Source organism: Telopea speciosissima, chromosome 6, assembly GCF_018873765.1.
Source record: "Telopea speciosissima isolate NSW1024214 ecotype Mountain lineage chromosome 6, Tspe_v1, whole genome shotgun sequence".
Classification (NCBI taxonomy): Eukaryota; Viridiplantae; Streptophyta; class Magnoliopsida; order Proteales; family Proteaceae; genus Telopea; species Telopea speciosissima.
This window is the reverse complement of record NC_057921.1, coordinates 63810396-63836311: the sequence shown is the minus strand read 5'-3', so window position 1 is coordinate 63836311 and position 25916 is coordinate 63810396. Positions and strand designations below refer to the sequence as shown.

General features: G+C 39.0%; 3 protein-coding genes and 1 long non-coding RNA gene across 4 annotated transcripts; 2 read left to right on the top strand and 2 right to left on the bottom strand.

Moving 5' to 3' along the window:
- Positions 1-2554: 2554 nt before the first annotated feature.
- Positions 2555-4262, bottom strand: LOC122665121 (beta-carotene hydroxylase 1, chloroplastic). Its single transcript, XM_043861191.1, has 7 exons — positions 3835-4262; positions 3673-3732; positions 3520-3591; positions 3253-3387; positions 2943-3068; positions 2769-2825; positions 2555-2638 (listed from the first exon to the last, which is right to left on the bottom strand). The coding sequence occupies exons 1-7, from the start codon at positions 4231-4233 to the stop codon at positions 2561-2563; spliced, it is 927 nt and encodes a 308-aa protein (XP_043717126.1). The 5' UTR covers positions 4234-4262; the 3' UTR covers positions 2555-2560.
- Positions 4263-8428: 4166 nt separating this feature from the next.
- LOC122665126 lies at positions 8429-14226 on the bottom strand. The gene is made up of 2 exons (XR_006333436.1): positions 14123-14226; positions 8429-8582 (listed from the first exon to the last, which is right to left on the bottom strand). It is a non-coding gene; the product is annotated as an uncharacterized LOC122665126 (long non-coding RNA).
- LOC122665124 (protein SPIRAL1-like 5) lies at positions 11333-12015 on the top strand. The gene is made up of 2 exons (XM_043861194.1): positions 11333-11659; positions 11745-12015. The coding sequence occupies exons 1-2, from the start codon at positions 11423-11425 to the stop codon at positions 11817-11819; spliced, it is 312 nt and encodes a 103-aa protein (XP_043717129.1). The 5' UTR covers positions 11333-11422; the 3' UTR covers positions 11820-12015.
- A 6366-nt stretch (positions 14227-20592) lies between the features above and the next one.
- Positions 20593-23428, top strand: LOC122665118 (probable polygalacturonase). Its single transcript, XM_043861185.1, has 6 exons — positions 20593-20673; positions 20848-21180; positions 21849-21969; positions 22245-22419; positions 22510-22580; positions 22659-23428. The coding sequence occupies exons 1-6, from the start codon at positions 20608-20610 to the stop codon at positions 23375-23377; spliced, it is 1485 nt and encodes a 494-aa protein (XP_043717120.1). The 5' UTR covers positions 20593-20607; the 3' UTR covers positions 23378-23428.
- The last annotated feature ends 2488 nt before the right edge of the window (positions 23429-25916 follow it).

Genomic DNA, 25916 nt, shown 5'->3' with positions numbered 1-25916 from the left:
CTCTTGGTCTATATTGTAGATTTTGTTACATGTTTTGACTGGGGTCCTCCCTTGGCTAGACTGCTTGGCAGGTGTATTTTTTCTTTCTTCTTCTAATACATATTTCCATTCATTCAGGGAAGAAATAAATTCTTTTGCATGGCAGTAGAAAAGCCGAAAAGGCAACAAAGGAATTACCAATCCCTATCCTGTTAAATATGGGTCGTTACCTCCCCTCATATTTTTTTCCCCGCGATAACCTCCCCTCATACTAAGCAGCAGCCTTTGGATCAACCAAATTTTTTTTGGGAGGTATTAGATGTTCTGAAAATATTTTAGCGGGAGCCTAGAGAATGTTAGGTTGCATAAATGATGAATCATGAGTCCATGTACAGAAAAAAAAGAAATTATTATAAATCGATTTCATTAAAACCAATATTATGATTTGTATAACAAACCCAAAAAAAAAAAAAAAAAGTTGCAGCAACTGAGGCTCTAATTGCCTCCAACTCTGCAACCATTGCTGATTGAGAAAGGAAGCTTGCAGATTTGGTGGTGGTGGTGAAGAAAGAGCCATCTGTTCTCTTTATAATCATACAAACCAGCCTTTGACAATTCCTTACGAAAAGCATCATATACCCCATTGTAAAAGAAAAATCTGAGAAGTATCAAAGTGGGAAACCTGAGGAGAAGATGAAACTCCTGAATCAACAATACTTATAGGAAGGTTCACAACTTGCAGACCAAAATCCCTTTACCTTTAATAGAAAATTGTATCAAAATTTGGAGGAACCGACAGCCCAAACCCAAAACCAATCAATTATTTAATTTATTGGCTGGGTTGGTTTTGGGCAAAGTAAAATTCAAATTTTCAGTTTGATCTGAACAGGATCAATTACACTGATATAGAGTGATTGATTAATGATCAAATAGAACCAAAACTGATAGAACTGGCTAATTAACAAATTAATAACTAAGTTTGAAACCCCTTGGCCTCTCTCTCTTTCTCTCTCTCATTCATTGATAGACACCTCTTGCCTTTTCTTCTTAAAATGCAAGGGAAATTTACTCATCACAACCAAGGGACATGTTATGGTGGTGGGAGATTGGCCGACTCTCTCCCCACATGGACAACGTGACTTACTAATGTATTATTGAAAAAGGGCTTTTGAGCAGACGACATGGAGGACTTAGGAGGGCAACAAGGTCATGTGAGAGAGAGAAAGAGAGGATGCTAGCATACCCTCCCCATGTTTAATACCCAACTACTACTACTACTAACTTCGTCTCTCATACTACTGTCTCTCTCTGTGGTGTTTGTTGTCCACTCTTAAGGATTGGGGGTGAGATTAGATTTAAGGGCAAGAGCTCTCTATGGAGGAGTGTGGCACCTATGAGTGTAGGAGGCCAATGGGAGTGGGGGAAACATCAACAGGGTGATCATTACTGTCTTTCATAAGGGTTGGTGGTCATTCGACCCTTTCTATGTCTGAGCACACACTCCCCCACATAGAACCTTTTTCATTTGATTTAATTAAAGAGGATTCCCTTCAAGGCCCGTGTGTAGTTTCAGGCGTTGGAGAAGGTATGACAGAAACTGTAAATAAGGAGCATATAGAACATTTCAAAAGGGAATACCAACGTAAACTGAGTGAGAGCCTGGAGAAGGATGCCTGCATGCAAAAGCTGACGTCGTGGGTATCTATTCCCCTTTAATTAACCAAGTTTAACAGCTTAACGGTCCTCCTCCCCGATTTAAAATCCTCTGCACGGGGCGGCAATGCATATCCAACGGCCCTCCTCCGCCCCTCCCCAATTTTTTTTTTTGGGGTAAAGTTTTGCCTTGAATGAAAGAAGGGCAACGACAGTCTTTTCTTTACTAATGTAGTCTAATAAATTTAGCGCAGATACACGTTTTACATCCAAGGTTTTACTTTACAGACCCGATAGTCAGCACCGCCCCCTCTCTCTCTTTCTCTCTTAAATGAGTTAGATGTTGGGTCATAGGAATCGAGATTTTTTGGGAGAGTAGGAGACAGAGAGGAGACACAGATCTGAAGATCTGATTAAAATGTTATCTTAATAGTTAGAAGGAACAATTGTCCCAATCAATAAGCGGAGAAGACATTTTCCTTGGTACACCATTCGCAGTAGTCAAAAGAAAGAAATATTTGAACACCATTTCTGTCTTAATTGTGGGGTGGGGTGGGGTGGGGTGGGGTGAGGTATAATCAAATACAATAGAGGCTATTTTATTGGATTGCCAATTGGAGAAATGGTCAGAAAGTTTTACACTGATTGTTTTCTTTTCCCATCTTCCTTCTCTTTAGAGTTCAGACCAGGGAATTGAAATACAGGAGGAATACATACTACTAGTACAACAGGAAATTGATTTAAATTTTTTGTTAGTATCTTACTATGTTTCCTGCTCCTTCTCATGCTCTTTTTTCAAATTTTTTTTACCCACAAAGAAAGAACACTGTAACTCACTGTATCATCTCTATATAGATCACCTACAAATCTAACTCCCACAAAAACAAAATCAAAAAAATATGCGAGATGGTCAATGGCTGTGCTCTCATCAAGAACTCTTGGATGACTTTATCCTTCGATTGATCTCTTTCTCCAACTCTTCCAACCCTCCCACCTCTTCTAGCTCCTGCAACAACAACAACAAGAAGAAGAAGAACATAAATGATGAACAGCAGTTTCTAAGCCTCCAGCAAAGAATTTGATTAACTAAAACAAAAAAGGTTGTTAACAGAAAAATGTAGAAAACAAACACTCACCTTAGGACCCAAGAACAACCCATATGGTACTCCATTAAACTTGTCTGAGTGATGGATCTATTCATGAACAGAAATAATAAAGTAATCCCACACAGATCAGTCTCTCAACCTTCCATCTTAAAATATAAGGAGGCTAAAAACCCATTTGTTTTCAGGTGAAAAATTGCGACTTACTTGATGAGCTGCAGCAACTCTGCGGAAGTAAGGGACGTTGGCGATTGGTCCAACTGGGAATCTTTTGTGAACCAGACCATCGTGGACGAACATGTAAGCCATACCAAACACTGTTATTCCTAAACCCTGAAAATATACAAAAGCACCAAAACCTTATTCTTTAATCTCTCTCAATTTCAAAGCTAAATAATGTTAAACAAAGACGCAGCAAGGTCAACCAAAAAGTTTAGAATTTTATAGTGTGGAAACTGTAAAGAGATCATCTTATACAGAGGGAGAGAGGGAGAGAGGGAGAGAGAGAGAGACGTACAGCACCAAAACAGAGGCCAGGGAGGAGGCCCTTGTGGAAGAAGCCGAAGGAGAGTAAAGCAATGGCAGGAACGGCGTTGATGACGGCGAACACGTCGTTCAGCTCGAAGGGACCGTCTCTCGGTCGATGGTGAGACTGCGCATCAAATCGCCATTAAACCACCACTCCTTTAAGCTTCAAAATTTGACTAATTCAGTCGGTTCTTTCAATTTAAAAAAAAAAAATGAGATACTCAAAAAGGTTTGGAAGAAGAGAGAAAAAGGGAACCTCGTGCATATGCCATAGCGAAGCGTGCCAAAGGGCTCTGTGAGCCCATCGAGCCCAAAACTCCATTCCCACCTGCAATTTAGACTAATTTCCATCAAAACTTGCTTTGCTTGTGTTCTGGAGCAGAGAAAGGGAAAATTAATTTATACTTACAGCAGCGCCCACAGATAGAGAAAATGTGCCGAACATCTCCGAAACAGGAACCAATCGGCCCTGCCAATGACAATTAAAATGAACCCACAAATTCTAGCGGAGAAAAAAGAGACACTGAAGAACACGCACACACTGAGAGAGAGAGAGAGAGAGAGAGAGAACCTCCATTTGCCAATAGAATCTATAATAAACAGCAGCAATAGCCATCGAAGTGATCCCGAGACTAGACATGACCGCTGCGACGAGATAAGCATACCGTTCTGATCTCTTCCTCTCTAATCTCTCAGCCATTCGCTGTGAGATCGGATTAACCTCATCGGGACTCTCTTCCGTGATATCTTCTTCTGCGGAACTACCAATCCCCTGTTTTTTCTCCTCCAGAACGAAGCAGAGAGTAACCCTAACCTTCTTCCTTTCCTGGAAAACACCGAGTGGACGGCAAACAATGGGAGAAAAGAGCGAAGAGGGACTGATGCTAGAATTGGGTTTTCGAAATAAAAATGAATTCCGGTCTCTTAGGAACATTTTGGTGCTCGTAGCGGCGGAAATTCCGGCCGCCATGGGAGCTCTGTGATGGTATCAAGCTTCAACGAACGAACAACAAATTCAGTACAAGCCCACAAGAAAAGAAAGACGAGAGAGAGAGAGAGAGACGAGGAAGGACAGGGAGACAGAGAAAATAGTTTGGAAAAGCCTGGAACGAAAGAAAGGTTAAATGCACAAGGACCTCAGTTTTTTCAGAGATTTTGTCCTGTTTGACTTGTATTTGGCTACAGAATTGCCACTTCCCTGTTTCATAACTACAAAAATGCCTTCCTTGTTAGACATTTTAGACCCTAAAATTTAGGGGAAGAAAACCTGAATGATCCGAAAAACCACACTAAACAGGATAAAGATTAGTTTTTCATTGTGATTACATTAGTATGATCACCTTTTAAGTTGACAAATTAGTGGCAATCTTCATTCTTCATGGTATGGGTGCAATATATAGTAATAGTAATAGTAGTAGTGGATCTCCTCCTTAATATATTCCTCCTTTCACGTGGTGGGATTGGAATCCACATGGTTTTTTGATTGACACACCCTCACATCTTATCTTTCTCATATTTCATACAAGGAAGAGGTTTCTTGAAAGGCAGCGTGGTCATTGGGAGAATCTGTGAAAGCATTAATTCGGGTGAGATTTCTTCTTTTCATGGCGTGAGATGGTCATTTTACACCTTTTTTGTGTCTAGAAGCAAGGCCCACGTTGCCATTTAGGGTTCTTTTTGCCTTTCATATAAATATGAGAAAAAAGAACAATTCATATCGTTTATGGCGCAGCTGCACGTAGCGGCCTGTGCGGTGTGGACTGGACCGCGTGCAATGATCGCCTTACCCCCGCTCGGGCAAGGCATTTGGATAGGGGTAAAGCAGTCTTTGCACATGCGGCTTAGTCTGCATTGCTCAAGCTGCTACGGGCAACGTGCCATAGAGGATCTAGATCGAATAAAGAATGCCCGGTCACATTTCCTATGCCCTCTCACAAGAGGCTCTGAAATGACAAAGCGCCCCCTCCTCCCTTTTCTTTGGATGCCTCTGTGTGTTGTCCCATTGATTGGGTCTTGATGCAAGCTGCACACAACTTGGCAGTGATCCTCGGCCCAAATATAAAAAGTAAGAGATATGGATTGGAATCAGTCTTGATTGATCCAACAGATTTTGGCCGATTCTGATCGAGTCCAATTGATTTGCATTTGAATAGGTATTGACTGATTCGATTCCTCAATTCAGTTTTTCAAAACCTTACCCTCACTACATCAGTGTATATTAACAACTTTAGATAAAATCTTTATCCTGAAGAAGCAAAAAGAAAGGCAAAAGGTTTTGTGCACGATCAACTTTCAATCGTTGGAAAGGGATAAGGGGTTGTATGCTATACATAATTATACCCATTCAACGGTTGAAAATACAATCGTGTATAAAACGTCTTTAAAATAAAATTAATTGAAATGAGAAGCCTCTATCTATTCTCATCATTAAAGTATTTTAGGTGGATTTTGCATTTTTGAATTCACTTTTATATTTTCGGATGATGAAAACAACTTTGAGAATACAAAATCGACCAGGAATGCACATCAAACACAGCCTTAATTTGGGAAAGAGTATTTTCCCTATGAATATTCAACAAATTCTATTTTTGTAAAAGATGTGGTGTAACTTGAGTCTTAGGTGATAAAAGTGGAGAGACCACCGAGAGAGAGAGAGAGAGAGAGAGAGAGAGAACCGAAGGGAATAATTAGATGATGCTTACCGATTGCAAAGTCCACTATCGTTCCCATCTCAAAGGAAAGGAGTCACCTATTCAGTACTCTGTGATTTGAATCGATCTCTCAATCCACCTTCCTTTTGTTACTAACATTTAAAAACTTTTCTAACATGTAAAAAATTAATTTCTTATCCTGAAAAAAGAATATAAAATGGTGGAAAGGAGTTAGCGTAGTTAGTTTGGAGGGGACATGAGACTCCGTCTTAAAAAGCGAGGTCTCGTGATCCAACCTTTGCCATTGCATAATTTCTTAGGACCATCCGCTTGAGGTTCACTAGGACCCAGAAGCTCCTTGTTCATGCGTGGCACAGAGATCATGTACGAAATCAAAGGGGGATTTAGTTGGCTTAAGTTGGATATCCCTCCTCTCTCCAAAAATAAATAAATAAATAAAAATTTTGAATGGCAAAATTGGTAGTTAAGATGAAGACGAAGGGGCAAAAGATGAGGTGGTGGAAATTGTGACTTGGCAATGGAAAGAATACACATGTTAAGGGGAAGAAAGAGAGGTGGAGGAGACGCCACGAAGAGTGATCATGGTCGGTGAACATGTCTCGCTTTTTGGATTCTCTTAGGATTATTTATATAAAAGAGCTCTTGAATGGGAGAATTTTTGTTTTTTTGATGAGAATCTCGAATGAGAAGATGAAAGATAGAAATATATGGAGTCACGGAGATTGGAGAGGGACCTCCAAAACGAACTAACTTTTCAATACTGTCCTGTTGTTGTGTATTCCTCATTCTTGTGAGAAATAAAAGACCCCTCCGACCTTCATTGAGAGGTTTGAAAAGAACCCACGACTACTAGATCGCAATGAAGTAATCTTATTGTTGTTTTTCATGGGCATTGCCGTGGCTCAAAAAATCTTTAAAGGGTTGTCTAACTTCTTTCTATCAAGGTTCAGCCAGGTTATAAGTTAAAGATCCAAATAGAAAACAAAATTAAATACAGGAAGCAGTTTTCTATCTGGGAGTGTGGCCTATGCTAGCACTCCCATGTGTCTATCTCTCTCCTCCACAAAATAAGGGGATAGAGATGTCTTTTCATATAGGGAAGAGAGAGATAGACTCATGAAAGTACTGGCGTAGGCGACATTCCCGGACACAATTCATTTTCTCATTAAATAAATAAAACATGTTCAATATCCATTATGTTATGATCTACTAACCCTTCTTCAATATTCGGACGAAATGCCATAAAGTAAGGAGTAACATTTCCAATTCCCATGACCAACATTGTGTATTTTTGTGATTATGTGAATTATGATTATTACTAAGGGTGTCAATTTAAGACCATAATTGTGAATCAAATCGGAACCGAACTGCTAAGAATTGGACTAACCCATCTATTAAATTATTGATCTAATTTTAGATCTGAATTTTGGAATCGATTAATATACGAGACAGGTTGGTTTTGGGATGAATTTCCTAACAGTTCTAGAACCGAAAGATCAGTTTAAAATTGTATGGAATCGGAACCATTAGCTAGGACCAGTTTAAAACTTGCATATATATATAGGTGAGGGTTCTTTGTGCAAGCGAGAAACACATCAATAAAGTGCAACAAAATCGTTTCGTACATAGAAGGACAACAAAGTCATTTTATGTGAGAGAGAGAAAAACAACAATAACAACCCTTAACTCTGGAATCTCTTTTTTTTTTTTTTTTTTGTGTGGTAGAACTGGAATCATTTCAATGGGCAACGATGAAACCCTGTGATCATTATCTACAGTCTCTTCTGCTTAACGTTTGTGACCCTACAACTCATATTTACCTGAAAAAGATTCCAAATTGCTCGAGGTCCAATGCAAGAAGGATCTGCTTAGGAGAGGTGTCAAAAACAAAACCCAACTGGGCTGTTATGAAACCGGTTGAAAACCAGACCACACCACGCCTATGATATTAACCGGCCAAAATTGAAAACCGATACAAACCAAAAACTGGGTCAAACCCAATAAAAACCCAAATACTGGAAGGAACTAATGTTTTCCCTCATAATTCTTTCTATATATACACGCCAAATCAAAACTGAACCGGGCCGAACCCAATAGCAAAACAATAAAAGCCAATAAAAGAATATCAAAATAAACAAAAACCGAACCTGACCAAGACAGAAACAGACCGAAACCAAACCTTCTCTTATTGGGTAGGCTTTGTTTTGGCCCAGTCCAGCCCAAGACTGGTTCAGCAAGACTGAAACCAGACCAAACTGCCGTTTGACACCCCTAGATCTGCTTATGAGATCCAAAGTTCAAAATTATGAGTTTGGAGGTTGAATAATTAGTACCAAGGCCAGAGGCTCCATCCATTAAACACTAATTTCTTCTACTTCAGTTTGATTATGCTACAAACCTACAAGGCCCAAAACGAAAGCCAAATAGAAAATACTATTGAGAATCAAAGACAATTCAACAGTCATGGCTAGTGTGTGTCAATAATGCCCATTCTGGTGTGAAATTCTGAATATGCCTCTCATAGGATCTATTAACTGTATGGGTCTTTTAAAGACCAAATCTCTGTCTCATTGCCTTGCCCATGTCCTAAATGTAGTCGACATTTAGAATCTTTCAAGCCCCACAGATATCATGGGAGTTCCATCAGCTATCAAGGTTAATGAAACTTCTAATCAAATGGAAACAATATTTTGGCCCAACCTTGCCATTTTCACAGGTAACAAGACAAGAACAAAGAAAGAAAGAAGAGCCCATTTTCATGCCTAGTGCAACCTGAGTTATCTTCTTATATTAGTCCAAAAGTACATAAAAAAAATTTATGTTTACAATCTTGATGCACCCAAACATTTTACATCATAGGTCTCTGTAAATGCCATCAATAATATTTCTCTGTATCACAATGTTGATGAGGTAATGGTGTGATCCTATATAAGATAGGAACAGAGCTATTTGAAGTAAGTTCACCAAAATGTATAGCAGATTAAACTCTGAATAAGAAGTTCTGGAAAAGCTTGAAGTGCTACAGGCAACCTAAGACACACTTTGCAGTCAATAGACACCTATGTCTTTTCAAAGGAAAAGATACAAAAATTTATTTGGCCTACATGCTGCCACACTTCTCTTTTTCTTTCTTGAATAAACCAAACAACTTGAATCTGACCCTTCTTGAGTAAACCTAGGTCAGATACTTTTCTGCTTTAACCATGAAGATACAAGTCATTGAGGGGTCCAATAACAGCACCAGGTCAATCAAGTTTTCCATTTATCCAACAGTAATGATAGCTTACTTATGTTGCTTCTTCTTTCTTGTTACAGTCAAACAACCTAGTACCTTGATTCCAAGTGATGTAATCATCTCTTCAGTCCACATGGTATTGTGGTTAAAAACAAGTTGTTGATTGAGGATTCTGTGTTAGATATTATGACAGAGATGAATAGAAAAGCATTCAGATGAGTGGAATCATTTCTTGGTTACACAATAAAAAGTACTTCGCAAGTCTGTTTAGATTATAAATACAAAGAGGCTTCACCTGTGATGTTGCATCACAATCATAATCTGGAGCCACAATGCAGGTTTCTTCCCCTGTGGGTCTACATACTAGTAACCAATAGCCAATTGGGATGCTGCACCACCATCAACAATCTGAAGCCACATATGCAGATTTCTTCCCCCATGGGGTCTACATGATAGTAAGCACTAGCTACTTGCACTACCAAGTATTTATTGGACAAAATGCTCCAGGAGTATTTACTTCTGGCAAGTGATATGGTATCTGATGCCACAGTTCTCTGAACTATGGTTAAACTTTTAGTAGGATTAATGGCACTTAAGAGCCCCACCGGACACTGACAGTTGACCAACTGTCTTCTACTTTGCAAAAGAAGAATTGTAATTGTGCCCTTAAATACTGTAGCATATACATAATACCTTACAAATGCATCCCATTCATATATAGAGTGTGTGTGTGTGTGTAAAGACCTACTTCTTCGAAGAAGAGAAATAATAACCAGCAACTAATAGTGACTGCTTCATGTATAAGCATGTAATGTACAGGGTAAATATATGCATAATCTACAGAGAAAGAAAGCCAATTCATTATTGTTAGTAACTCATGATAGGTAGTACTACATGGACAAACATATCAAAAGTGAATAAGCAGCCAAGTTACAGGTTGGTCTTCTGTGTTAAAAGAAATATACCTGTTTGGGTGCATTTTAAGGAATGAAGACTTTTCTAAGCCAAGCTTTGTTAGAACATCAACATATATTTGATCCTTACTATATGATGAATGGCATGTAGGATTCCTAGTGTACTCTAATAGTTTGGCATTTTGTTTCAATTATGTGCCTTGTCTTATCCAATTTTCAATCAGTAAAAACACCACCATTCCCACCCTGTAATTATTTTGGCAAAGTCAATACTCTGCAGGGTCAATTTTTTGAGAGACTGAGAGGCTTGATCCAGTATACTCAATAAAATGGTATGAAGCAGGAATACTTTTTGATTTGATCCAGTGAAGTAAACCCAATATTCTATAGCTTAACCTGTTTTTTCTTCTCCATGGATCAAACATTAGAAGAAAAGAGAATGCATAAATCCAATAGAAGGAAACATATACGGCTTATACGTTATACATATACATAGACTCTAAATCTCGTTGATTTTTTTATTGAGAGCATATAAAAGTTGGAAAAGCATAGCATTGCAATTTCATCCCAGCTTACCAGGGGCAAAAGAGGGATAATTATCATGGACCCTTTTACATTGATGAAATTACACAAATGATCGCCATTCTTGTGTATCATACGTGTTCACAAACATAAATTCAACAAATTCCCAACCATCACATACTTATGCAGACATATATGATGAATTGGCTGAATACCTCTTATTGGTTTCATTAAATTTCAGCTTGTGTTTGCAAAATTATTGTTCACACAGTCACTTAAATATGTGACCCTTAATCCAATGACAGGAATACTAAAGTTGGGCTTCTTCTTGTCAATGGTAACAATCATAAAAGCGCAACCACTACGATAATGATTCTTTGCCATCTGACTTGACTAAACAAAGATAATTATTTGCAATTTTTGCTCTCTCTAATTTTAGCGTTTGCATGACGATAGCATTAGTAAAGTCCGTAACGCATATGTACCATACATGTTTAATCAAACTCCAGCCTCTCAACACATTCACACATGAATCCATGCAGGTGAATCCACATCTTACCTCTTAACAAATGTGGGAATTGAAGTTCCAGTGCAAGTTCATGAAATTATTGTTAAAATTCATTAGTGTATCATGCCTATGCACATCATGCATGCTAAAAAATACATCCATAGAACTACTTAAATACATACATAAATTTTATTACATGTCCACTATTGCTAGTTGCTTTTGCTCTCCCCAGACTACCTCAATTCTGAATCCTTATAAATATAGGTGTCCCCTTCTTGTTAAATAGATGATACAAGGAATTTAGAGTCATGAAGAGAGGTGAAAGTTATGGTGGTGGTCAGAGTTCACTGGGTTACCTATTTGGGTCTGATCAGCAACCAAATGCACCGCCAGCCTCCCCAGTGGTTTACAAACCACCATGGGGCGACGATAACAGCACAGATAGAGCACCCATCATATCTTCTCCTTCCCCAAAATCCTCGAAATCAAACAGGTCCAACAACTATCCCAGAGCTCATGGCCAGAACATGGGAAACATCATTACTGTGAGTATCCTCTTGAAGATGAGATCTTTGGTCAATGAGTTTTTATTCTACTTCATTTTGATTTCTTTACCTTTCCCTATTTCAGGAGCGTCCAACTACAAAGGTTCAATCAGTTCCTGGTGGAGACTCATCTCTCGGCTACTTGTTCGGAGAAAAGTGATGTTGTTCTCTCCCTCTTTCTCTCTCTAGTAGATTATGAAGAACATTTATGGGTTTCCACTAAAGGAAATATAAGGGCTTCAGTTTCCATCAGTATATGGGTTCACTGAGTGCCCTTGTGTTGTTTGATTTAACATAGTTACAGAAAGGGGTTAGACTCATGAGACAGACAATAGTTGGTGTTTCTAAACTTATATTCAATGCATGCTTATGTTTTGCTCACTAAATTCATGGTTTTGCTCTTAAATATGTTGAAGGATGATGGTGATACTTCACATATTTGGCTTCGATCAGATGCCTATTGTCAGACTGCTTAAAACATGGAATGGACTTTCAATACAAAATTCAAGATCCAAATAAAAAGGTAAAGAGCTTCTGACATGGAAGGGGCTCCCCATGGTGACAGGTTGATTAGTAGTAGATAACCACAAAAAATTAGAAAATCAGAAAAATGAAATCTATTTTGTAGGAATATTCTTTGCAATGCCACAGACATCATATTTTCCTCAATGGTGGCTAAAGTTTTGTGAGTGTGAAGTGTACAGAACTCACTTTCAAAAGTTCATGGCATCATAGCAGAATTGATCCTACAAACATCCAGCTATCCAACCATTTCCCCCCTATATGATAACAAGCTAAATCCCAAATTTATCTGCTTTCTTTGCTTCCTCAACTGTTGTCATCTTCCTCTCCTCAAACTGCTAAAACCCATCTTTTTTTTTAAATTATTGAAAATCCGGTGGGAACCAAGGTTAAATCCATGAAATGCTGTTGTATGCTCCCAACCACCCACAGGTTAAGAGTCAATACATACTCCGGTTTAGTGATGGGTCTCATATTCAACCTTTCTCCATGTATCAACTTTGTGTATGGATAAATTGGACCATCATACTCTGTCCTGATTACTTTCTTTGGAGAATGATAAACTAGTTAGCTTGGTTGTTGAAGACTGTGTGAGTCAGTGAATGTTGAGACTCCATAACCTATTAACTGCTGATCCAGCTAACTGAACTAAAGAACAACAATAACAAGGTGACCTTGAGGTAAGGCAGATACTCCTGGCTTGCTATTCTAACTGTTTTGACTTTGGTTTGGTGAAGTTATAGGTGACTCCTACTAGCTGATAGCCACAGCAATGTGCAGAGATGCATCCACTGGCTCAAACTTCTAAATGTAATTTGTTGTCCCCATATCATCTTGACTGTGAGGTTGATCGATGTTTTTGTGTTTTTATGGATCCAGACTAAATCATCATCAATTCAGTTTCAGATTTTATTCCCAAACCTGTCGGCCTATTGGGTTGTGGATCAGTTTGTTAATGTCAAAACAGTTAGAATAGCAAGCCAGGAGTAGGCTTCATCACCAACAGCAAATGAGTCCCCAAGGAAAGCAAAGAGCTCACACTTTTTCTTAACAGTATGAGGTGCAAACTCAAGCATTCTTGGTCTGGTACCACCCTCCTCCTAGCTCTCTCAATTGACAGACTTTGTCTGCACTGTGAGACAATGCACTCATGCCCTCCTTGAAATAGGTACAATCCATGATGACTAATCCCAAGCTTTCACATGATATATATTGGCTGCCTCATTGAAGAGTAATTACTGCCACTCGCTACTGATACCGAACTGCAGAAAGAACTCAACTATTCAGTCAATCCTCACTATCTAACAGTAAATTGTGTGGAGGAATGCAATTAAAGCCACATTTTGGTCTTGCGCATATTCATCATCCACAATCCTTTTAGGCTATTACCTTAGCTAGAAAAAAATTCATTTGAATAATTTTGCTGTTCCTCTTCAATCTATTTCCCAAGATTGAAGAGGCAAATGTATTCCCTTTATATTTCCCATAAATGTGAAGACTGGTGATACCAAAATATGTCCTAGGATAAATGCGGCCTTCACATGCACCCATATGGAATTTGGACAGTACAAGAGCTGGGTAACCCACATAGTCACAGATCGGCCATAACCAAAAACCTAACTTGATTGACTACTGCAATATTGCATTAATTGATTAGGTATATTAAGACCATCGATTCAATTATCAATGAAAGACACAGAATAAACTATAGAGGAATATGATTATGACTTACAAGCACAAAAAGGCATCGATGGGAGCTGCAATGGGCCAAAGCTCTCCACTCACAGTGTCTTTGCCAGAATTTATCAAATATCTAACCCACAAGAGGTACAAACAAAAAGATTTGCCGTATAGTAAGTCATGAATACTTTGTAAGAATCACAAAAGAATCTCATTTGTTCATTAAAAACCCAATTAAAGAACAAATAGGAGAGAGTTCACCTTCCCAAAATGCCAAAAATATGGTGGCGGGTGAAATCCATCATAAGATACCTCTCCAATTGAACGATTTTTAAGCCCAAAGACAGAAGAAAAAAAAAAAAGAAAGGGAAATTTACACATACCACCCCTGAGGTTTGACGAAAGGATATTTTCACCCCCCGTTTTGAAAAATTCTACGTATCCTGAGGTTTGCAAACGATAACAAATAAACTCATTCCGTCAGTTCATGACTAACATTGTTAAAAATAAAACTTGAACCGACGGAATTGCCCTTCTAGGAAGGGCCCAAAAAAAAAAACCTGCAACTCTCTTGTAATTTACTCACTGACTCAGAGCAAGGGAATGATGGTGATGTCGCCAACCAGCCCCAGAGTCCACATCGTCATCATCGTCATCATCGTCATCATCGTCATCTTCATCATTATCAGACTCTGACGTAGAGCTTCGCTTGTGAAGCTCATCCTCATCAGTCGATACACTGTCTCTACTCCCCGGAGAAAACTCCCCAACCAACTTCGAAACCCTAAAGTTATTCCTTACAATCGCCATAAATGAAGAACAAAAGAAAACAGTCTCTGCAACAGTATCTCAGTCGTTGCCCTCCTAACCAAACCAGGAATTACCAACATCCAATCAAAAACCTACGAAAAAAATACAAAAGGCAACAAGAGACTCTTAACCATAAAGAAGAACAATCTATTCTTGCAATGCGACAGACTAATAAATCGAAAACCAAAAGAACCCCGAAAAAGAAGTACACAAACCTAAGTAAAATTCAAGCAATCGAAAAAAGGGAAGAAACACAGAACAGAACAAAGTGAAACCCATCGAAGAATACCTAATTCGTCACTCCAACAGCTTAACTGTCGATAACCAAAAGAGAAAGTTCAGATCTTCAACCGGATTACGAACATCGATCCATAAAAAAACGCGGTAGTCATGGAGACATCGATGCCTTCACCCTTATGTCGCATCTCTGAAAACCATAGAATCAGAAGAAGCAGAGAAAGATGGAGAGGGGAACGAGGCAGTTATAAGTTGGGGAGAATGAGACAAAGGTAGGTCTTCCGATGTCCACCGGAGACATCACCATCATTCCCTTGCTCTGAGTCAGTGAGTAAATTACAAGAGAGTTTCAGGCTGCAACTCATCTTCCCCAATCGATTTTGGGGAAGATGAATTGCAGGTTTTGTTTTTTTTTTTTTGTTTTTTTGGTTTTTTTTGGGTTTTTCTTTGAAGGGCAATTTTGTCCGTTCAAGTCTTATTTTTAACGGTGTTAATCATGAACTGACGGAATGGATTTATTTGTTACCGATTACAAACCTTAGGGGGGGTGTACAGAATTTTTCAAAACTGAGAATGAAAATATCCTTTCATCAAACCTCAGGGATGGTATGTGTAAATTTCCCAAAAAAAAATCAGTTGGTTCGATCAAATTGACTACATTCAATCGTCAATGCCGTCGTCCAGCACAACCTACACAATTTCAAATGGCAAAGGGGGCAAAGTTATAAAAAATGATCCACATTAAAGAAAGGAAGATGACCATCTCTCCGTTTTCCCGTAAAGATTAAAAATGGAGCATTTCTTGCATTGGCTAACTGGCAAAGAGGATAGAGTCTAGACTATAGAGTATTGGGCAAGGAAGAGGAAAGAGAAAAAAATGCGGATCCTGTACACACACTATCAGTGCACTGTATCACACCATAAGAAGGCTTCATGCAATTAACGGAGCATGTTAGTTTCTTTACCAAACCAAACAACCAGATTGCTTGGTTTGAACAAGAAGAAAATGAGTTGGACCAGACCCAATATCCAAAGTATTAGTTAGTCTTGATGACTTGCAAAGGCGCAGTCCATTGGCCATTTCACCTTTTCATTACAATTCTGACTTGCAAAGGCGCAGCCCCCTTTGGCCATTTCAAGGTTTCCCTTCACACATCATGTTCATCACTTCATGGAATGGTGGGGCACCAATTCGGTTCAGATATTACCATTGATAGTGGAAGAAGGCAAAGTAGTCAAACTCAAATATTTCTACCCAAAAAAAAAGGGCAAAGTCAAACAAAACGCAACCACGCATGGTGACAAGCATATCGGCATAAGTTATTGGAGAAGGTGGACCACTGAACCGACCTCCGGTCTAGCACACTTTTTTCGCAGGCATTGCCTCTACTTGACTTGTAGGCCAAAGGGTTAAAGGATTAATTTAAGTTAAGACCACCACACAAAGCCAACAAGGTATTCCATTAGTTGTTGCAGATGAAGGTAAAGATTCGTAGAAACTAGAAACCCATAACGGTAACAGAGAGATGGGTGACCTGGGTTCCACCATTGGGGACTTCTCTCAAACACATAGATAGTTACATATAAATATTAGATGATAAATTGCTCCACTAGGCAAACCAATATTTGGTCGGTAGATACTAGCTAGGTCTGTAGAGTTTGTAGCAGAGATTTGTGGATGTGGGCGGCACTCATGTGGGAATACACTAATCATAAAAAGAAGCTTATTTTAGATCCAAACCACAAAGTAATAAGCGCCCCCCATCCAGTCCCACTATCTACATTCTACAACAACGACGGCCTGTGCTCTGTTTTGCTCCAACTTTAACTCAGAATTATCTCTTCCACTTCTCAAGAAAGAAGGGTAAGGAAGGCCTAAGGATTAGTTGTGGATTGAGTGGGACGGTGGAGATCGACATTTTATACTATTGAAGGGTATGGGCTCTCGTATGTTTTGTCTTGTGGAAGGACCCACAGTTCCACACTATGCCCATCTGTATTAAAATAGTGTTTGGAAGGTCACTATCAATCTGCAGAGAGTAGTGAACAGAATGTTCTTTGTGGTGCAGCGTAGACTACGTTCAGGCACATGAACTGTCACTTAAGAACAGGATGATCATTGTGCCAGGCACAATCTGGGCTGCGATATATACAATAAAGTTTGAAATCACTTTAAGCTAATAATATAAGGTAAAGAGGGGTCAGGAATAAGACGAGAGATAAGTTGGTTTTGTTGCTGCTTGTTATCATGGTCCCGTGAACTTGTTTCAAAACTGCCATGTCCGTGAATGGATTACCCACGGGTGCGGTGAAATGTGAGAGAGAGAGAATGAACGTGTCACGGGTTGGCAAACATGATATGCATCATCACTGAATATCGCCAAAGAAGAATGGGAACCTCGGCCCCCCACCACACTACATTCCACCAGAAATTTAACCAAAAAGAAATGTGACTCAATCACTCAGTCGTCCCATCCTTTCCTTCTGAGTGCGTTGTGTATTCTCTGTTCCCACCACTTCCCTTTTAACTACGGTTTTATTATACAGTATCCCCACCGATATCGATCACGCCTGCCGATTCCCGAAACATATTGCTGGTATCGGTCCGATACAAGATAAAAAATCCGTATTTTTAATATAACTAGAGTTCATTTCCTTTTAAAACGTGATTTTAAAGCAAGCTATGATCAGCGACATATCCATCTGAATCACATGCCTTGGTCCTGACCTTGCTAAGGATTAACTGATTATCAGCACCTCCTTACCAAAAAAAAAAAAAAAAACTGATTATCAACACCTATCTAATCCTCTTCTGAGCAAGGTTTGAGGTATGGGCATTGAATCGTCCGATATAGCTGATACTGTATAGTTTTGAAGGTGATCAATAATTCGATACCGATAAGTGGTCAACACCTATCAATGAAATGATCTGGACAAGGGGTAAAAGAGTCAAAAAAATCATTTTTAAAAGAAAACCAAAGTTAAACTTGTCTGATATGACCAATCTATGCCGATACCGTATCGATATAACATTGGTTTTGAGGTGATCGATACTCAATCTGATACCATGCACTAGAACCATGCTTGTGAGTGTAGTTTTTGTTTCCCTTTCCCTTTCCCCGTCCTTTTATAGAGATTTGATGAGGAATGTTTACCCCACCACACCCACATGTGGTTAAGACGGTTACGTGAAGCAAACTCACTTTCTCTTTTTGGGAAGGAGGGAATCGATCCTTGAGAGTGGGAAGGGGGAGGGCGGGGGTGTTATAATCATTTCAGACGGGCATTTATGTCTATCTGATGGTATTGAATGCTGACCATGCATATGCAAGATTATGCATAAAAACTTTTCCCTTTCTTCTTTTATTTTCTTTTTGTCCCTTAATTCTCCCCTCGGCTCCCATAGGATTCAATTGTTTTTAAATAATTTTAAAAAAGGAGAAAGAACGTTAACTGGTGTTGTGTCTGGGCGTAGATACACACCCACACACAGCACCGGTTAGCGTTCCTTTTTCTTTTTAAAAATAATTGTAATCAAATGTCATTTTTTTTGATGAATTTTGCTTTAGGCCAAATGTTCTCTAGGCCGGGGTGTAGGCTGCGCTCAAACACATGGGGATAGGCAAAATGACCACCCCGCCCCCTTGAATGACCAGCCCATGTGTCTGGGCACAGCCTACGCTGTGGCACAGAGAACATCTGCCCTTTGCTTTAATAGGCTATGTTTGGAAGCCAAGAAAAGAAAAAAAATAAAAATAAAAATGAAAAGACAAAAATCAATAAATCATGATCATTCAATGATTGATTTATGAGTTTATCTCACTCCTCAAATTCAATATTTTTTGAAAATTTTCTTTTCTTTTCTTTTCTTGTCTTCTAAACATAGCGTGTGATTTTCACTTGAAAACAAAAGAAATCCTTATGAAGTAACATGGTTGCTCTACTCAAAATGGTTAGTGATTAAGCCACTTTTAAAATTTATACATACTAATCTTTTAAGAGATAAAGTACCCCAAATATAAGACATTTTCAACAAGAGAAACAACTATAATCCAACAAATAGAAATTTTGTGAATTTTTATTTGTTCAAAAATTATGAGCTCTTGGTTCCTCCATGGTCCACGTAGAAGGCTTCATCTATGGCACATAACAATTCATAGTGGGTCCAGATTTTATGGACTTTACTCATAAATACCAATTTTAGCTCAACTGATATCTATCGAGTGGTAAAACAAAACCTCAAAAATTTTATGAACTTCAGAGTATGCAATAGTGATCATATGGGCCAATACATTGAAAAACATTTGAATGAATTAGGATAAGAAATTTGATATATAGTTATGGCCAAAGATTTCATACACAGTCATGCAAGCATGTACGGTCGTGTCCCCTCTCACAAAAAGTAGGAAAAGTCATTAACCCCCCAACCATATTTAATGCTTCGAAACTCCCACTCTCTCACATGCACGACTTACACAGCTATGTATGAAATCTTCCCCCTATAACTAATTAATCAAGATAATGACATATTTATCCAATGGTTGAAATAGTCATATCATCTATCAGTGTGGCCAAATGAGCATGGTCATTTGCCTGTGTGGAAAACCCTTCCACCACAGCCATGCAAAAGGGAAATTTTATAATCTTGACTGTTTAGCTTACTTAAACGCTTCAATGCAAAATTTATTTTACTTTAAAATTAAGGCTCTGTTTGGTTGCAAGGGGAATTAAAGAGAAGGGAAGGAAAAATTTTCAAACCTTAAAAAGAAACTTTTGTAATCATTACCCCATGTGATTGTATAAACTACTTAAATTTTTTACCATATCTAGTAAAGGTACAATTTACATATAATATTTATGTTATATTTTAAGCCAAAGGGAAATGGATTTAAAGTAAAGTGACATTTAATAACTAAATATGAAATGATTTGGTGTTAGATATATTGTCACATGGTGTCACATAGGGTAATGATTACAAAAATTTCTTTTTTAAGTATAAAAATTTCACTTCCTTTTCATTTAATTCCCCTTGCAACCAAACGGAGCCTAAAGGAATTTGATTGTAAAGTAACGTGATATTTAATAATCAAATCTGGTATATTTTGAAATTAATTATATATTTATACTATCATGTGAGATAATAACTACCAAAAATTACATTTTAGTAACCATTGGATTTCACTTCCCTTCTCTTGTTTCCCACATAACAAAACGAAACCTCCATGAAAACTTGATTAGAGAAAACTCTCCATTTCATTAAGATAAATCTCGGCCTATTGTACCCCATTTTCCAATTGATTCTTGTCAATTCCAAACGATTTGACTGATTTTGTTTTAAAAAGCTTCCTTAGAAAGGAAGGTTAATTAGTGCCGCAGCGCGCGATGTGTAATTGTGCTAGTTAATTCGTGCGTGACTGTATCTGAACGTAAGTACATGCCACGTTCCAACACCGGTTAGCATTCGTTCTCCCTCCTAATAATTATCAGACGACCCTTGCCCTTTTCTTGTCCTATGATTCGCATAGATTGTGCCAGACAAACTGGGGAAAGGCACTTAAAATCATTTTAGCACGTTAGCCATGGGTGAAGATGAAGGGAAAACCCACGCAAGGGTAAACTCGTCATAAAATTGATGTTTGTGTATCCTTTTTCCTTCCAAGTTCCAAACCTGTCTATAAATACACCTTTTTCTACTCAGAATGGGAGCAGAGAGCCCAGCTTCTTTCCGTCAAATGGAGATCTGTACGAGTCTCAGAAGAACTCAAGTACGTCCATGTCATCTTATCTTTTTATTTTCCTCCCCTCTGATTTTCCTCTTGAATCAAAATATGAACCTAAAGGGATTTTCTACATCTGCTCTGGTTTCTATGTGTGGATTTCTAGATTTTGTTGGGTTTTTTCCCCATTTTTCTTTCTCAATTCTTATTGATCTTTAACAGGTAATGAAGATACTCTTAGCGCTTGTAATGCTGGGATTAATGAGCTCGAGGGGAGCAGAATGTAGGAAAAGAAGGGTTTTGGATTCCTTCGATTACAGTGCCATAAGTTGCAGAGCACACAGTGCGTCATTGACGGATTTCGGAGGAGTCGGCGACGGAATAACGTCGAACACCAACGCCTTTCAATCGGCTATCAATAGTCTCAGCCAGTACTCTTCTGATGGTGGCTCTCAGCTGTTCGTTCCCGAAGGCAAATGGTTGACGGGAAGTTTCAATCTCACCAGTCACTTCACTCTCTATCTCCACAAAGACGCTGTCCTCCTCGCATCTCAGGTTCTATCCATTCCTTCTTCACTAACACTTCACTTCAGATTGATCTGACTTATCAGAGTTCCCAAAATCCCAACTTTTTTACTTTTTTCTTCTTTTTTTTTCTTGAAATTCTTCAACTTCAAGTTGAAATTCCTCCGCACGTTACGGCATTTTATATGAAAACGCGTAACGCCTGAACGCTTCTGCTAAACATTAATGTAAGCATAACAAATGGAAGAAGGTTATTGAGTCGTACATCTAACGCCATAGCTTTTGCAGTTAAAGCTTTTATGGGATTCTTCTTTTTTTATTTGGTTTTTCTCGAAAGAGAAGGATGGGCTCCTCAGGGGGAGAGAGAGAAGATTTAAGGAATCTCGTGATGATGTGGGACCCATGGCGTCTCCTTCACGAGACCCAATTAGCGGAGACTACGGAGTAGGTGGGGGGTGTTCTGTTCAAGTACTCTTTATATAAAGAGTCACAGTAACGAACTAACGATACGAGTACAAACATTCTATGGTCTTGATTTGAGGACTTCTCTCAAAATTGACCGTCCGATTAAATGAATCCTGATTAGTCAACACCTGTCTTTTTGTGCATTATATATATTGGTCCCTGATACAGATGATTCGAATCCAATGGTTCTGTCAATTTTTTAAATCTTAAATTGTAATCCTGAACTGGGTCAGGACGTGAGCGAATGGTCTGTGATCGATCCTTTGCCATCGTACGGTAGAGGAAGAGATGCTGCAGGTGGACGATATATCAGCCTCATCTTCGGAACAAACCTCACTGACGTCGTAATTACTGGTGAGATAAGCTTACCTTCTGCTATTTGGATCCTCTATGCCGAGTTGCCCGGCAGGATCGTGTTGCTTAGACACGGTGAAACATGTAATAACTGTCTTATTTTTGTTCGAACGCCTTACCCAAGTAGGAGTAAGACGGTCATTGCGTACCTTATCATGTCTAGGCAGTACGATCCTGCCGGGCAGTGGACAGTAGAGGATCTGAATCCTACTTTCTACGCACGCGTGTTTGTGTTAATGGTTGATTGATTGATTCTGTGCCGTTGGATTTCTCAGGTGACAACGGTACAATAGACGGTCAGGGTCAGATATGGTGGCAAAAATTCCACCAGAAGAAGCTGACGTACACTAGGCCCTACCTAATCGAGATCATGCACTCGGATCAGGTTCAGATATCCAATCTAACGCTCGTCAATTCTCCAGCCTGGAACGTCCATCCCGTTTACAGCAGGTCCTCTATTAATTGTTGGGTTATTTCTCTTCAATCTCAGATTTTAATTTACGGTTCATATACTTAGGGTTGAGTTATGTTCTAGTGCAGCAACGTTGTAGTGAAAGGAATTACGATCACCGCCCCCATCACCTCACCAAACACGGATGGAATCAATCCAGGTTTCTTTGGCATTCTAAATTTTCTCATTTATCTAATTAAGATTTGATTTTGACCATCATGATGGATGGACGGTGCAGATTCTTGCTCGAATGTGAGGATAGAAGACTGCTACATAATATCAGGAGATGACTGTGTAGCCGTAAAGAGCGGTTGGGATGAATACGGGATCGCCTACGGAATGCCAACCAAGGGACTCATCATCAGACGACTCACCTGCATCTCTCCATACAGTGCCGTCATAGCGTTGGGTAGCGAGATGTCAGGTGGAATCCAAGACGTCCGTGCAGAGGACATCGTAGCCATCAATTCGGAATCTGGAGTAAGGATCAAGACCGCAGTTGGAAGGGGAGGATACGTGAAGGACATATACGTAAAGGGTATGACGATGAAAACGATGAAGTGGGCCCTTTGGATGACCGGAAACTATGGGTCCCACCCAGACCCCCACTACGACCCAAAAGCACTTCCAGTGATACAAGGCATCAACTACCGTGACATTGTGGCCGATAACGTCACCATGGCCGCACGGCTAGAGGGAATCTCCGGCGATCCATTCACGGGGATCTGCATCTCGAACGTTACTATCAACAAGTCTCCAAAGCCCAAGAAGGTGCAGTGGGTTTGCACCGATGTGGATGGAGTTACGAGCGGTGTGGTTCCACAGCCTTGTGCTCCGCTGACAAAGGGAGATCAGTCGGCGGAAGGGATCAACTCCTGTGATTTTCCGACTGATACGCTTCCCGTCGACAATATGGAGTTTAAAACTTGCTCTTATAGTAGAAGCTACTTATTATGAATCAGAATTGAAAATTGAGAGTTGATACCTTTGCAATGTAATGTAAGTGTAATGGCGTAAAGACCTTTGTAATGTAATGTAATGTAATGTGATTGTAATGGCTTAAGTGATATACCATTATCTGTGAATTTGGGATAGAAGGGTTAATGGAAAATTTGGAGGAGAATCCCATTCTAATCCTTCAACCTTTTGCCATACAACAGACATCCATAAAGAAAAATCAAGGCTTTCTTTTTGGTTCTTCCTCTACTCAGGGTTTTAGGAATCGGTATAGGCGAATAGGTCCGTATTGTACTGATTTGCTCTTCATTTCATTTAAAATTCACGGAAAAGTTCTCTACTTAGTCGCATGGTCTCTATACAAGCGGTTGGGTCAATGGGTGAGCACGTCTAGATATCTACCTAGGAGACAGAGCCACCATCTCATGATGCCCGTAGGAAACACGACCAAGTAGAGATCTTTATGACTTTTTCCCTTTTATATCTATTGCAATTCACTTATACGAGATTGACCAAGAATTGATATTTGCTCTTGGCTGATCCGATATCAATTCCTTGAATCATGTCTCTACTAGCTGAGATTGCGAAACTATTAGGTCATACACATATACACATTCCAAAATTTTCTCATAAAAATTCCAATGGACAATGAATCAATGATATAGTTAACGGTGACAAGTTAGGAGTAGAATTAGGAATATTATCGGAATAAACCCATCCATTAGTTGATCCGATTCTGAATCTAAATTTTAAAATAGATTAATAAACAGGAGTACAAGACAGATCGATTCTGGGATGGGTCTCCCAACGGGTCTAGAACTGCAAAACCAGTCTGGAATCGAAACCATGAGAACCCATTTAAAACTTGTAATAAAATGTATTGGCATAAGGTTCCGTGCACGGTCCTGGCCCCGTCTCACAAGGTCAAAATGACAAAAAAAACCCTATCTATCTTTAACCCATCCCCCTCATGCCGTTGTGCATGAACCCTCCATATCTATAATATAAATTGTGTAAGGATATGTGGTGATTTAGATTTTAGAATTTTGAAATTATTAGTAAGACAAGGTGAAGAAAAAGTCACCCTCTATTTACGAATGGTTGAGATTCCCCTCCAATTGTTGTGCGATCCCGATTGACAGATTGATCATGGATGAAAGAAAATTTGATCCTTAATAATATGCTTTGTAATGAAAATTTATTTTGATAAAAGTCAAAAAGTTTTGTACACGATCACACACAAGGCTCCCGCGTTTAGTAGAGTCTGGGGAGGGTCAAATGACCAAGCATTCAACAAGTGAACACTTTAACCAACGCGCCAAACACGATCTTTCCTTCAATGCGATGTATCTGGGTCGTCAATGAATCATGACCGTTAGAAACGTAAGGCGAAAGTCAAAAGAAAACGTAGCAGTTTCTCGAAAAAAAACATAGAAAATATTTAACGATAAAGCAAAATCGTAGGAGAATAGAAAGAATTCTTCTCTTCACCAAACATTTACATGGAATCTTGGAAACCAAAGGCTGGCTTGTTACTTCAAAGTCCGCACCTAACGAAGAATATTTGATACGGTCACCACCATTTTTGAAAGCAAAGCCCAAGTTGTCCACCTCCATCTATTTTTTTTAATCTACCTTTCCTCTCAGTTTATTCGTGTGCTGCCATGCTATGGCTTAGAGATTTAGTGTGCGGTATTGGAATGGGTATTGATCATTTTTTAAATCTATATCATGTCTCTATACATGTCTTTTCTTATCATTTTTTCAAGACCATTTTAGCTAGGTTGGCCCCCTGACTCTTCAGTTTTTTCAATCTGAATTAAATCACTCATTTGTACTGTAGGTCTCGGTTAAAAACTGATCATATCACCTTAAACGACTTTCTTATCACTTTTCATATATAAAAGGTACTCTCAAATCAGCTCTAATATGATTATTCCTTATTTATATACAATTTTACTCTCAAAGATAGTAACTTTGAATTACATTTTGACCATCTAACTCTATGTATGTACCGTATTTGATTACCAACAGTTACCTAGTGTAATTGGTGAGCTGTGGTGCGCTTCATGCCTATGCTCACCAGGAGGTCTCGAGTTTGAGTCTACTGGCTGATACATTCGCCCTCCCTATCCCCCCCGTAAAAAGTTTTAAAAAAGGACCGTATTTGATTCCGTTGCTACTAGTGAGTCCTTTGTTGAAGTTTAGATGCCCACCTCACAATCAGACATATTCGACCATTTTTCGTCAACAAAGAGAAAGAAGAAATTCCACCCAGATGAAGGCTATGATCGTAATGCACTTCCTGTTATTAAAGGGGCAGAGAATGTTTCATTTCTCAGTCAACTTAACCGACTATTTCAAGTAACTGTCCACTCAATTCAATGCCTCGAATGTTTCATTTCTCAGCCAACTTAACCGACTATTTCGAGTAACTGTCCATCAATTCAATGCCTATTAATGCCATTTACTTGCCCAACGGTTACACAGTTCAATGCCCACCAATTCTTATAAACAACAATCGTTTTCTTTTCGTTTC